This window comes from Equus caballus, chromosome 12 (assembly GCF_041296265.1).
Source record: "Equus caballus isolate H_3958 breed thoroughbred chromosome 12, TB-T2T, whole genome shotgun sequence".
In the NCBI taxonomy this organism is placed as follows: Eukaryota; Metazoa; Chordata; class Mammalia; order Perissodactyla; family Equidae; genus Equus; species Equus caballus.
In genome coordinates, this window is record NC_091695.1 from 33872878 (window position 1) to 33888514 (window position 15637).

At 41.6% G+C, this 15637-nt stretch overlaps 1 protein-coding gene across 27 annotated transcripts in view; it reads right to left on the minus strand.

Annotated features, from left to right (window-relative positions):
* LOC102147393 (liprin-alpha-1-like) overlaps positions 1 to 15637 on the minus strand; it is a 112498-nt gene that overhangs the window by 5973 nt on the left and 90888 nt on the right. For 22 of the 27 annotated variants that reach the window (XM_070229878.1, XM_070229869.1, XM_070229867.1 and 19 more), the window contains 3 exons: positions 12201 to 12376; positions 12019 to 12116; positions 944 to 1119 (listed from right to left, as the gene is read on the minus strand). In XM_070229878.1, the coding sequence (XP_070085979.1) occupies positions 944 to 1119; positions 12019 to 12116; positions 12201 to 12376 (450 nt within the window). Of the gene's footprint in view, positions 1 to 943; positions 1120 to 1586; positions 1727 to 1899; positions 2002 to 12018; positions 12117 to 12200; positions 12377 to 15637 lie in introns of those variants that run through there. The other 5 variants (XR_011424014.1, XR_011424013.1, XR_011424016.1 and 2 more) reach the window with 3 other exon arrangements.

The following is a 15637-nucleotide window of genomic DNA, read 5'->3' on the forward strand; positions in this document are numbered from 1 at the left end:
TACCGCAAAGCTTCATCAATCTAATCTGAAGGACGTTAGCATATCACAACTGTTTTTCAAATCAAGACTTTTAAAAAGCTCAGGCTATAAACACCTTGAGCCATGACAGCATTTAATTTAATTGAATTAATTAATTTATTTGAGGAAGATTAGCACTGAGCTAACACCAGCTGCCAATCCTCCTCTTTTTTGCTGAGGAAGACTGGCCCTGAGCTAGAATCCATGCCCATCGTCCTCTATTTTATATGTGGGACGCTGCCACAGCATGGCTTGCCAAGTGCTTCCACGTCTGCACCCGGGCTCCGAACCGGCGAACCCCGGGCTGCCGAGAAGCAGAACGTGCGCACTTAACCACTGCAACACCGGGCTGGCCCCCACAACCACATTTTAAATTAGGGGATTCCTGCGGAGCCCATGGATGGGCTTTCAGGGAAAGGGACCCATGACCGCTGGCAGACTATCTACGAAAGTGTGCTCTGTGGGTTGGTGCTGGTGGGGGGATGGGGGGTATCGGCAAAAGACATACAATCTTCTGTAGAAGAAGAATAAATTTCCTGATTCTCAGGTGAGCCCGTGTGTCAAAAAGAATCACACAGGGCAATAGAAACAAAATTAACAGAATCTCCATCGGTGTACCTATGAGCATTTCTCTTTCCACGTAAGAACTAAATACACGTCGTCACTCCTACGAGCATATGGACTTGAACGAAGTTTCCCCTTTTTTTTTAATCGCAAGACTCTCATGCTGACAACAGAAAATGGAAGGACAGGCAAAACTAATGAAGAATTAAGCATTGCTGGTTTGGAACCAGTATTTTGTGGATTAGGGATAGTTGTCTGAGGTACTGTGAAGTTTTGTGTCCACTCAGTTAACCAGCTAGACGTCTCCATCAGGAGACCTGACTGAACGCTGAGTGAGAGCCGGGCCGGCTCTGCAGCATACCTGTGTGTTCTGCTTAGGGATCCGTAACAAGAGCGCCAGTGCACTGAAATCGAAGGTTTCATCTAAGGCCACAAGTGCACCATGAACGCCACTCTCCACCAGATTGTTTGCATATTCTTTAAGACCAATTGAGACGATCCAGCGAATCACTCGATCGTTGCTCCACACAAGCACGTCTACAGGTGAACAGAAACAATTAGAACGGCGTCTGCACAAAGCTGTCTTCATCATGCACACCTGTAACAGCACACAGAAGGTGGGCAGGCAACCGCTGCTGCATTTAGAGGTCACGCCTCGGCCCTCCTCCATCGAAGGGAAACTGTCCCACTAGAACTCATGCTGCCAAAGAACCTAAGAGCAATGAAGTTCTTACGGACATTGATTTTCTAGAGAACAGAAAATGAGGAGGATCCAGGGTCAGAAACCAGAAGGACAGAGAAGAAGCTGAATGCCCACCAGGCACGAGCGCGCTTCCTCTACAGCCTTCAGAGTTTCTGAAACACTTTCTTTTCGTCAGAGAAGGAGTTGGCGCCCTGCTCGATTCAACACAAATGTCTCATTTGTAATCTTGAAGCTTGTTTCCTTGAAGCCTTTTTTGTTGTCTCATTTTAAAAAGAGAGAAACTTAAAGATGCTCTCCAGCATATCAGAGACTGGGGGGAAGATCTTACACCACACGAAGTGATCCATTATTAAATTCGCTCTAGTAGAGATCTAAAAATAGCCACTCCATGAAAATATCTCCGGATGCTCACCAATCACTTCCAAAGACAACTTTTGTCAACTATAAAAAGATTTAAAACAGATACAGAAAACAGACAAAACTGATTTACCCATTTTATTTCCAATGCCCTTTTATACTATACACACACAAACACTATATATATAGTATAAAATATATGCACTACATATATAGTATAAAGTGTGTATATATATATAGTATAAAAGCTGGCTTACGGTTTTTCTTGTGATTCACGTTAGCTCAATCATGACCAGACTATCCTTTAAACGGGCTGTGTCCTCAACCAGTTTTGTCTTCAGTTTCTTTCTTTGTAAAACCTGGGGAAGAAGACAGCACTCACACGCACGGGGTTGTGGGAAGGATTAAACAATTAACCTCTGAAAGTGCTTCGAGTTCTTAAGTCTTACCTATTATTATGACTGTTGTTAGTGATTTCTTTATTCTGAAAATTCTGGGAGATTTTACTTTGAGCTTAATCGTTAACGTCTTACTTAAAAGCAGACTATTGTAGTCGATGCTTTCGAGGCATGCCGGGTGAGAGGCTCCCATTGCATCTCCCCACCTGCGCTCTCACTGAGCCGCCTCTGCCATCGTCCCCTGCTAAGGAGCTCCTCCTCCACCTCCAAGGCCCAGCTGAACCAGCGCCTCTGTGCTGCCCCCTGAGCCCTGGAGGCAGAGCCACAGGGCTCCATCTGTGCTCCTGAAGCCCTCTGATAAGTGGCTAGAGCAGAATCGCCACACTGGAGTCCAGTGAGCCGATAGCAGAGTCCTGCCCGTCTGTGCCCTGCTGTTACCCAGCAGTGTGGCACGGGGTGGCATTTCTGAGTGAAGGAGTACACACGTCAGAACAAGTCACAGGAGGAGTGTTCCCCTTGAGACGGTTCGCGCAGACTGACGTAAGCACAAGAAAGCAGGCACAGGTGCTGTGCCTCAGAGGAGGACCGTGCTTCCTCCCAGAGCTGCAGGGCGTGGTGGCGCACCCTGGTGGTAAGTCACGAGCTGCCCCACAGCACAGCCACACACAGACAGGTGCTGTGGTGCTGCGGCCAGGGAGCGAACCTGGGCCGCTGAGTGCTGGGGGCCAGACTTGAACCACCAGGCCATGAGAGGAGGGTCTTCAAAGCACTCATCTCCAACCCTCCCTCCTCTGTAAGGATGCCAGACTAGTTTTCTCCACTTAACAAATTTCCTAATATTTTTAAAAATGGGAAATCACTAACCCACAGCCAGCATCATACTCAACGGGGAAAAACTGAGCGCCATCCCCCTGAGAACAGGAACAAGACAAGGGAGCCCACTCCCACCACTCTTACTGAACATAGTACTGCAGGTTTGGGCCAGAGCAATTAGGCAAGAAAAAGAAAGAAAAGGAATCCAAATTGGCAGTGAAGAAGTGTAACTCTCACTGTTTGCAGACGACATGATTTTATATAGAGAAAACCCTAAAGAAGCCATGGCGGGGCCGGCTCGGTGGCTGAGTGGCTAAGTTCGCACGCTCCGCTGAGGCAGCCCAGGGTTCGGATCCTGGGCACGGACATGGCACCGCTCATCAGGCCACGTTGAGACGGCGTCCCACATCCCACAACTAGAAAGACATGCAACTAAGATATGCAACTATGTACCAGGGGGGTTTGGGAAATAAAGCAGGGAAAAAAAAAAAAAAAGATTGGCAACAGTTGTTAGCCTAGGTGCCAATCTTTAAAAAAAAAAAAAAGAAGCCATGGGAAAACAATTAGAAATAAACATCTACAGCAAAGTTGCAGGATACAAAGTCTACTTACAAAAATCAGTTGCATTTCTCTACTCTAATAACAAACTAACAGAACGAGAACTCAAGAATAGAATACCATTTACAATCGCAACAAAGAGAATAAAATATCTAGAAATAGGGGTGACGTCAGCAACATGGCAGCGTGAGCTCACCCAGGACTCTCTCCCCTCCAAATTACAACTAAAAAGAGCAACTGCTTTCCAACCAAAAAAAAAAAAATCCCAATAACAGAAATCCTCACAGACCCACAGCAGCCAAACGACGGAAGGCGGAGAGGCTGGAGCCGCCCTCGGAGGAGCTGGAACGGGGTCTTCGCTCCCTCCCCTAGAGACTGGGATCGCTGCCGTGGGTGTGAGAAGGAGCAGGGGAGGGGCCGTGCATTGGGAGATCGTGCAGGACTCCCACCGCTGGAGCAGCGGAAACCCTCTAACAGGGGACAGCTTTCGCGTGGGGGAACCCCAGCAAGCCAGGGCCCTGGGAGACCAGAGAGCGAGAGCTGTGCCAATCCAGGTCGGCATGAGAGAAAGTGTCCCTCCTCCCTCAACCCATTCTGGGCGCCACCATCGTGGCTGAAGGCGCAGGGCTCAGAACCAAGGCTCTCGACCCCCATCTAGTGGCGACAGGCTGTACCTGCAACCAAATAACAGCATCATGCGCAAAAACCTCTCCTCTACCATCCAGCAATTTATAAAAGTTCCAGTCCAAAAGGAAAACAATAAAAACACAGAATTATGTCCTGAGGGCTTGGAAATGGGTAAAGTAAGTGAAGAGGAGTTCAAAATAGCTATCCTCAAAATACTCAATGAGGTAAAGGGAAATATAGAGAAACAAGTCAACAAGTTCTGGAGTTACTTCACAAAAGAGATTGAAATTATAAAGAAGAATCAATTAGAAACACTAGAGACGAAAAACACAATGGACCAGATAAAACAGAATACAGATTCCCTGAATGCCCGTGTAGACACCATAGAGGAGTAAACTAGCATAATCAAAGACAGGCTGAATGGCTCCAGACAGAGGAAGAAAGACAACTAAGAATTAAAAAAACTGAAGAAAAGCTCAGAGAAATAGCTGACTCAATGAGAAAATGCAACTTAAGAATCATCGGAATTCCTGAGGGCGTGGAAAAGGAAAATGGAGCAGAAAGTGTGCTCAACGAAATCAGAGAAGAGAACTTCCCAAATCTAGGGATTGAGAGAGAAATGTGTGTGGAGGAAGCTTTCAGATCTCCTACATTTGTCAATGTAAAAAGACCTACTGCAAGGTACATAGTAGTAAAAATGGCAAAAATGAAGGACAGAGAAAGAATACTCAGGGCAGCAAGGCAGAAGAAAAGAACCTACAAAGGAACCCCTATCAGACCTTCAGCGGATTTCTCGACAGAAACCTTACAAGCTAGGAGAGACTGGAGTGACATATTCAAAACTTTAAAGGATAAAAATCTTCAGCCAAGAATACTCTATCCAGGAAAAATATCCTTCAGATAGGAGGGAGAAATTAAATCTTTTCCAGACAAACAAAAGCTAAGGGACTTCGTAGTCACAGGACCTTCACTACAAGAAATCCTCAAGAAGGCTCTCATACCTGAAAAAAGAAAAAAAGGGACTAAGGGGTCACAAAACACAGAGTAGGGAGACAAATAGACAGAAGCTAAATAGGATAGCAAATATTCAACTATAGCATTAGGATAAAGGGAAGGAAATCACCAAAGCAAAGATAATCTTATCACTCTAACCACAAACTCACAACACAAGTTGGAATAAGAGATGAAAATAATAATTTCGGAGGGGAGGAGGAAAGGGACTGAAACAATCTAGGCTAAGGAAGTAAGAGACCACCAGAAAATGGACTATGTTATACACGAGATTCTGAATACAAACTTCAGGGTAGCCACTAAACTGAAAAACAGAACAGAAACATAAAACATAAATAAGGAAAAATCTAAGAAACCCAGCCTAAGAAACTGCAGAAGTCAATGGGTAGGCTAAAACACACAGGACAAGAAACAAAGGAAACACAGGAAAACCGGAAAACGAGCAACAGAATGACAGCATTCAGCTCTCATGCATCAATACTCACCCTCAACGTAAACGGATTGAACTCGCCAATAAAAAGACACAGAGTGGCAAAATAGATTAAAGAACGAGATCCAACAATTTGTTGCCTCCAGGAAACACACCTCAGCTCCAAGGACAAACACAGGCTCAGAGTGAAGGGGTGGAAGACAACACTCCAAGCCAATAGCAAACAAAAGAAAGCAGGGGTCGCAATGCTTATATCAGACAAAACAGACTTCAAGATAAGGCAGGTAAAGAGAGACATAGAGGGCCAATATATAATGATCAGAGGGACACTTCATCAAGAAGAAATAACGCTTATAAATATCTATGCCCCCAACACAGGAGCACCAAAGTTCATAAAGTAACTATTAACAAACCTAAAAGAAGATATCAAAAATAACACAAAAATAGTAGGGGACCTCAACACCACACTCACATCAATGGATAGATCATCCAGACAGGAAATCAACAGAGAAACAGTGGAGCTAAACGAAAAGCTAAAACAGTGGGACTTCATAGATACATATAGAATGCTTCATCCAAAAACAGCAGAATACACATTCTTCTCAAGCGTGCATGGAACATTCTCAAGGATAGACCATAGGTTGGGAAACAAGGCAAGCCTCTACAAATTTAAAAAAATTGAAATAATAACGAGCATCTTCTCTGATCATAATGTTATAAGGCTAGAAATTAATTACAAGGAAGAAGCTGAGAAAGGCACAAGGATGTGGAGACTAAACAATACGCTATTGAACAAGCAATGGATCATGGAAGAAATTAAAGAAGAAATCCAAAAATACCTGGAGACAAATGAAAATGATAGCATGCTATACCAACTCATATGGGATGCAGTAAAAGCTCTATTAAGAGGAAAATTCATCGCCATTCAGGGACATCTTAACAAACCAGAAAATCAGCAATCTTAAACTACACCTAACTGAATTAGAGAAAGAAGAACAAACAAAGCCAAAAGTCAGCAGAAGGAGAGAAATAATAAAAATCAGAGCAGAAATAAATGGTATTGAAACAAAAAAGGCAGTAGAAAGGATTAATGAAACAAAGAGCTTGTTCTTTGAGAAGGTAAATAAAATTGACAAACTCCTAGCCAGACTTACAAAGAAAAAAAGAGAGAAAGCTCAAATAAACAAAATCAGAAATGAAAGAGGAGAAATAACAACAGACTCCACAGAAATACAATGGATTATAAGAGAATACTACGCAAAAACTATATGCCAGCAAAATGGATAACCTACAGGAAATGGATAAATTCTTGGACTCCTACAATCTCCCAAAGCTCACTCAAGAAGGAGGAGACAATCTGAACAGACCAGTCACAAGCAAAGAGACTGAAACAGCCATCAAAAGCACCCAAAGAATAAACCCCCAGGACCAGATGGCTTTCCTGGGGAATTTTACCAAACTTTCAGAGAGGATTTAATACCTATCCTTTTCAAGCTATTCCAAAAAATTAGGGAGGATGGAACACTTCCTAACACATTCTATGAGGCCAACATCATGCTGATACCAAAGCCTGACAAGGACAGCACGAAAAAGAACTACAGGCCAATATCGCTGATGAACACAGATGCAAAAATTCTCAACAAAATTTTGGCAACCAGAATACAGTAATTCATCAAAAGGATCCTACATCATGATCAGGTGGGATTCATACCAGGGACACAGGGATGGTTCAGCATCCGCAAATCAATCAATGTGATACACCACATCAACAAACTGAGGAATAAAAACCACATGATCATCTCAATAGATGCAGAGAAAGCATTTGACAAGATCCAACAGCCATTTATGACAAAAACTCAACAAAATGGGGATAGACGGGAACTACCTCAACACAATAAAGGCCATAGATGACAAACCCACAGCCAACATCGTACTCAATGGGCAAAAACTGAGCACCATCCCCCTGAGAACCGGAACGAGACAAGGATGCCCTCTATCACCACTCTTATTCAGCATAGTACTGGAGGTCCTGGCCAGAGCAATCAGGCAAGAAAAAGGAATAAAAGGAATCCAAATAGGGGCGGAAGAAGTGAAACTCTCGCTATTTGCAGACGACGTGATCTTATACATAGAAAACCCCAAAGAATCCATTGGAAAACTTTTAGAAGTAATCAACAACTACAGCAAAGTAGCAGGATATAAAATCAATTTACATAAATCAGTAGCATTTCTATACTCTAATAACAAACTAACAGAAAAAGAACTCAAGAACACAATACCATTCATAATCGCAACAAAAAGAAGAACATACCTCAGGGTGAATTTAACTAAGGAAGTGAAAGACCTATACAATGAAAATTACAAGGCTTTTCTGAAAGAAATGGATGACAACATAAAGAGATGGAAAGACATTCCATGCACATGGATTGGAAGAATAAACACAGTTAAAATATCCACTCTACCTAAAGCAATCTACAGATTCAACGCCATCCCAATCAGAATCCCAATGACATCTTTACAGAAATAGAACAAAGAATCCTAAAATTCATATGGGACAACAAAAGACCCTGAATTGCTAAAGCAATCCTGAGAAAGAAGAACAAAGCTGGAGGCATCACAATCCCTGACTTCAAAACATACCACAAAGCTACAGTAATCAAAACAGCATGGTACTGGTACAAAAACAGGTGCACAGATCCATGGAACAGAACTGAAAGCGCAGAAATAAAACCACACATCTATGGACAGCTAATCTTCGACAAAGGAGCTGAGGGCCTACAATGGAGAAAAGAAAGTCTCTTCAACAAACGGCGCTGGGAAAACTGGAAAGCCACATGTAAAAGAATGAAAATTGGACCATTCTTTTTCACCATTCACCAAAATGAACTCAAAATGGATCAAAGACCTAAAGGTAAGACCTGAAACCATAAGGCTTCTAGAAGAAAATATAGGAAGTACACTCTTTGACATCAGTATTAAAGGGATCTTTTCGGACACCATGTCTTCTCAGAGAAGGGAAACAACAGAAAGAATAAACAAATGGGACTTCATCAGACGAAAGCGCTTCTTCAAGGCAAGGGAAAACAGGAGTGAAACAAAAAAACAACCCACTAACTGGGAAAAAACATTTCCAAGTAATACATCTGACAAAGGCTTAATATCCATAACAGATGAAGAACTCACACAACTCAACAACAAAAAATTAAACAACCCGATCAAAAAATGGACAGGAGACATGAACAGACATTTCTCCCAAGAAGATAGACGGATGGCCAATAGGCACATGAAAAGACACTCATCATCGCTGATCATCAGGGAAGTGCAAATCAAAACTACACTAAGATATTACCTTACACCCATTAGAGTGACAAAAATAACTGAAACAAATAGTAATAAATGTTGGAGAGGTTGTGGAGAAAAAGGAACCCTCATACACTGCTGGCGGGAATGCAAACTGGTGCAGCCACTATGGAAAACAGTATGGAGATTCCTCAAAAAATTAAAAATAGAACTACCATACGATCCAGCCATCCCACTACTGGGTATCTATCCAAAGAGCTTGAAGTCAGCAATTCCAAAAGTCCTATGCACCCCAATGTTCACTGCAGCATTATTTACAATAGCCAAGACATGGAAGCGACCTAAGTGCCCATCAACAGATGACTGGATAAAGAAGATGTGGTACATATATACAATGGAATACTACTCAGCCGTAAAAAAGAACAAAATCGTCCCATTTGCAACAACATGGATGGACCTTGAGGGAATTATGTTAAGTGAAATAAGCCAGATAGACAAGACAATCTCTGTGTGACTCCACTCCTATGAGGAATTTAAACCTGTGGGCAAAGAGAACAGATTAGTGGCTACCAGGGGAAGGGGGGGTGGGGGGTGGGCACAAAGGGTGAAGGGTTGCACCTACAACACGACTGACAGACGATAATACATAACTGAAATTTCACAAGATTGTAACCTATCATTAACTCAATAAAAATTTTTTTAAAAAATAAAATAAAGTAAAAAATCTCACAACATGAAAAAAAAATACCCAGGAATAAATTTAATAGGGGGAGGGTGAAAGGGGTGATTAAGCACACGTGTGTGGTGATGGCTTGTAATTAGTCTTTGGGTGGTGAACATGATGGAATCTACATAGAATCTGAAACATGCTATGATGTACATCTGAAAGCTATATAATGTTATAATCAAATGTTACTGCGATAAAAAAATAAAAAATAAAAAGATCTATACAAGGAAAACTATAAGACATCACTGAAAGAAATCAATAATGACAAAAGAAATGGGAAGATATCCCATGCACATGGATTTGGAAGAATAAGCATAGTTAAAATGTCCATTCTAGGGGCCGGCCCGGTGGTGCAGCGGTTAAGTGCGCACGTTCTGCTTCTCAGCAGCCCGGGCTCCACCGGTTCGGATCCTGGGTGCGGACGGGGCACTGCTTGGCAAAAGCTATGCTGTGGAAGGCGTCCCACATACAAAGTAGAGGAAGATGGGCATAGATGTTAGCTCAGGGCCAGTCTTTCTCAGCAAAAAGAAGAGGATTGGCAGTAGTTAGCTCAGGGCTGATCTTCCTAAAAGAAAAAAAAAAGTCCATTCTACCTAAAGCAATCTATAGATTCAATGGAATCCCAATCAGAATCCCAATGACATTCTTCATAGAACAAAGAATCTTAAAATTCACATGGGTCAACAAAAGACCCTGAATAGCCAAAGCAATCCTGAGAAAGAACAACAAAGCTGGAGCATCACAGTGCCTGACTTCAAAACGTACTACAGACCCATAGTGATCAAAACAGCATGGTACTGGTACAAAAACAGGCACACAGATCAATGGAAGAGAACCGAAAGCCCAGAAATAAAACCACACATCTACAGACAGCTAATCTTCGGCAAAGGAGCTAAGAATATACAATGGAGAAAGGAAAGCCTCTTCAATAAATGGTGCTGGGAAAACTGGATAGCCACATGCAAAACAACGAAAGTAGACCACTACCTTTCTCCATACACAAAAATAGACTCAAAATGGACCAGAGACTTGAAGGTAAGAGCTGAAACCATAAAACTTCTGGAAGAAAATACAGGCAGTCCATTCTTTGACATCACACTTAAAAGGATCTTACTGAATACCATGTCTACCCAGACAAGGAAAACAAAAGGAAAAAAGAAACAAGTGGGACTTCATCAGACTAAAGAGCTTCTGGAAGTCAAAGGAAATCAAGATTAAAATGAAAAAACAACCCACCAAATGGGAGAAAATATTTGCAAATCATATATCCGACAAGGAGTTAATCTCCATAATATAGAAACAACTCACACAAATGAACAACAAAAAAAACAAACAACCCAATCAAAAAGTAGGCAGAGGATACGAACAGACATTTTTCCAAAGAAGATAGCTGGATGGCCAATAGGCACATGAAAAGATGCTCAACATCACTAATCATCAGGGAAATGCAAATCAAAACTACATTTAGGGGCCGGGGCCGTGGCCGAGTGGTTAAGTTCGCATGCCCCGCTTTAGAGGCCCAGGGTTTCGCTGGTTCAGATCCTGGGTGGAGATATGGCACCGCTCATCAAGCCATGCTGAGGTGGTACCCCACATAGCACAGACAGAAGGACGTGCAACTGGAGGATACAACTATGTACCGGCAGGCTTTGGGGAGAAGAAGAAGGGGAAAAAAGAAAAAAAAGATTGGCAACAGATGTTAGCTCAGGTGCCCGTCTTTAAAAAAAAAACCTAAAAAGCAAAAAACTACACTTAGATATCTTACACCCATTAGAATGGCTATAATCACCAAGACAAAAAACAACAAGCGTTGGAGAGGTTGTAGAGAAAAGGGAACCCTCATCCACTGCTGGTGGGAATGCAAACTGGTGCAGCCACTGCAGAAAACAGTACGGAGATTTCTCAAAAAATTAAAAATAGAAATTCCATACAACCCAGCTAACCCACTACTGGGTATTTATCAAAAAAAACTGAAATCCACAATTCAAAGAGACTTATGTACCCCATGTTCATGGCAGCATTATTCACAATAGCCAAGATGTGGAAGCAGCCCAAGTGCCCATCGACGGATGATTGGATAAAGAGTATGGGGTATATAAATACACAATGGAATACTACTCAGCCATAAAAAAAAAGATGTAATCGTCCCATTCGCAACCACATGGATGGACCTTGAGGGCATCCTGTGAAGCGAAATAAGCCAAATGGAGAAAGACAAACACTGGATGATTTCACTCCTATGTAGAAGATAATCAAACTTACGGACAAAGAGAACAATTTAGTGGTTACAAGGGGCAAGGGGTGTGGAAGGTGGCCACAAGGGGCGAAGCGGCACACTCACATGGTGTCTGACAAATATTAATGTACAACTGAAATTTCACAATGCTATAAACTATTATGACCACAATAAAAAAAATATTTTTTTTAATTTAAAGAAACTAGGAAATCACTTAGGCTGCTAATAGACTGGGAAGCAGAAATACGCTAAATCAATTAAACGTAATGTACTAGCCTTTTATTTCATTCTGGCTTTCTTCTCTTTTTCTTTCCAGTTCTTTTCGGTCATAATTCAGCCTTCGCAGGCACATAATTCCACACTGGAAGCTCTTTCTATTTACAAAAAAAACAAAATTACAGATGGAAACAGTCAAAAGCCTCCTAGCCAACGAGCAGGAACTGTGTGCAACGACTGACCTGTGGAAGCTGTCCGCCATCTTCAGCTGCCCGCGCAGGTCCTTCTTGGTGAGATAGGCCAGCATGCGCGCGTCCACCAGGCACTCCATGAAGTAGCTGCGGTATTGCGGGAGGCCCAGGCTGGGCAGCCACTCGTTCCCGATCCAATCATGGTTCATGTCCCCGTAGGCGAGCGTCTGCTTTCAACAAGCAAGTACGATCAGTTCAGGAAAAAGAACACCCAAGAGGTCACAAGGGCAGTTTAAATAATCTTTAAACTGGATTTTTAACCTATTACATATCCTTAAAGCTTAAATGAATGACAACACTGTTCTTTATCATTTCAAAATAATTTGATCTCCTATGTACCTTTTAAATTTGTCAGTAGAATTTTAACAGAAGGTATTATACCACTGAAAACCTATGACTCATTCGTGTTTATAAATTTAACCTATTTCCCCAACCACAATAAAAATGTAGCTGATAACACATGATCTTTCTGAAGTAATTTTTGTGTATAATACTATAACAACAAAGAATGATCACGACTCATGAACAAGTTTGAAGGATCAATCCAACTGTACACAAAAATATCTGTGGCTGGTTTTAATTTTAACACTTTGTTTTCCAAATTTCCTCAACAAAAAATCTGTTAATTTCAAAATCCGTGTAAAAAGTGAACTGAAGGGGCCGGCCCCGTGGCTGAGTGGTTACGTTGGCGCACTCCGCTTCAGCAGCCCAGGGTTTCACCGGTTTGCATCCTGGGCCTGGATATGACACTGCTCATCAAGCCATGTTGAGGTGGTGTCCCACATGCCCCAACTAGAAGGACCCACAACTAAAAACATACAATTACATACCAGGGGACTTTGGGGAGAAAAAGGAAAAATAAAATCTTAAAAAAAAAGTGAACCGAAAAATAGTTTTAAAAGAAGAGAGAAGCAAGACAACAACTGACAGAACTGAAAGGAGAAACAGAAAAATCCACAGTCACAGTCACAAGACCTCAACCCTCCTCTGACTCAGTCACTGATTGAACAAAGAAGCCAAAACAGGCAGACAGACCCCCTCAGTAAGGATCCAGAAGCCTTAAACAACACTATTGACCAGCTTGACCTAAGTGACGTTTCGTGGAACACCCCACCCAATAATAGCAGAATACGTTCATTTCAAGTGCGTATGGGATTCTCCAAGACAAATCTCAACAGATCTAAAGGGACTGAAATCATACAAACTATGTTCTCTGACCTCAACAGAATTAAATTAGAAATCAATAATAAAAAGATATCTAGAAAATTCTCAAGTATTTGGAAATTAGCATACGGCTAAATAACCCACGTGCCAAAGAAGAAAACAAGAGAAATGGGAAAATATTTCTAACTGAATGAAAGTGAAACACAATCTATTCAAAAATTGTAGGACATGGCTAAAGCAGTGTCTTGAGGGAAATTTATAGTATTAAACACTTATGTCGTAAATGAAGGAAGGTCTCAAAACAACAATGTAAGATTCTACCTTAAAAAACTTGAAAAAGAAGAACAAATGAAATCCACAGCAAGCAGAAGGAAGAAAATAAAAGAGCAGAAATCAATGAAACAGAAACAAGAAAAATAAAACTATGAAACTAAAATCTGGTTCTTCATAAAGATCAGTAAAATTGACTAAGCCCTAGACAGAGTGACTAAGAAAAAAGAAAAGACGTACATTACCAATATCAAGAATGAAAGAGGGGACACACTATAGGACATAGACACTGAAAGGGAAAACTGTGAACAACTGTAAGCAACTTAGATAAAATGGGCAAAAGACATCATCTATGAGAGCAACTCATAAGAAAGAGATAAGTTGTATCTTATCAGGACTCAAATTTGCAGTTATAAACTTTCTCTCACATACACATAAAATCTTTACCTTAAATGTCTTCACTGGTGAATCTTACCAAATATTTATGGAAAAAATAACAATTCTACACTATTATTCCAAAAAAATGGAGAAGAAATGCCTAACTCATCCTATGAAGCCAGCACTATCCTGATACCAAAACCAGACAAAGACATTACAAGAAAACTACAGACCAGTATCTCTCATAGACACAGATGCAAAATTCCTCGACAAAATATGAGCAAATTAAATCAATAATAAATTAAAAGAATAAGCTATCACGACAAGTGAGGTTCATCCTACGAACATAAGGTTGGGTCAACACTTGAAAAATCAATGACATTCATCCTATCAATGGATTCAAAAGAAATACCACTATATCATCTCAAAAGATGCAGAAAAGGCATTTGACAAAATTCACCATTCATTTATGGAAATCTCAGCAATCTAGCAATGGAAGAAAACGGCCTCAACCTGATAAGGGGCATCTACAGCAAACACAGGGCTGACATCACACTTAACGGTGAAAGACAATGTATTCTTCCTGAGATCAGGAACAAAGGGTCTGCTCTCACTAATTTTATTCAGCGCTGCGGTGGAACTCCAAGCCACGGTAACAAGGCAAGAAAAAGAAATCAAAAGCATAGGAATTGGAAAAAAAAAACCTGTCTTTATTTGCAGATGACCTGATTAGCAACATAGAAAATGCACCTACAAACTGGCTGTGAGAACTACAGTGAGCTTAGCAAAGCGGCAGGACACAAGGCCAGGACACAAACACGAGCTGTGCTTCTAAATACTAGAAGTGAACTGGAAACTGAAATTTACAAAATGCCATTCACAATGTCATCAAAGTCATGAAATCCTTAGGGATAAATCTAACAGAACACAGCCAAGCTTTGTACAATGAAAAATAAGCACACACATTATATGTATCTACAGACATATCCAAAAAAGGCACTCGCTGCCCCTCTGTCCGAGACCAGCTGCGCCCGCAGGCCTTCTGCAGTCCCATCACGGAATCCCTGGACACAGTCCCTCTCAACTACCACCGTGCTCTGCCTTGAAAACACGGCCTCTGGTCTAATTTATCACTTACACCAACCAAGCTGGAAGAAATGACTCACACTCCAACAAGAATGCTCAAATTCGAACAGAAAAAAACATTTTCACTATTTTCTCTAAGCAACCATGAGTGGGAAAAACATCAAACATTTTCGGGAAATCATCACACTGTCATGTTTTTCACTCTTTCAAACCTTACTCTCATCTCATATGCCTGAGACTTACGCATGAGCATCTGGTCTCATTTCCTTGCCTGTGATTACGTATTCTTAAATGGGCACACAACGCAAAGATTTCTAAATAAGAGAATTCCATGGAAGCGGAACCCTCCTCCTTTTTGTTTACTCATCATACACTCTAGTCACACTTCTTAAGTGGTCAGCGTCAGATAACGTAGGTCAGCGACTGAGGATCAGGCCCAGTCCAGGGAGCCCTCCATCTCCCGGGCCGCCATCAGAGCCTTCTGAAAAAGCCCTTGACACGGATCTCCATCATCGTACAACACCTGGGCC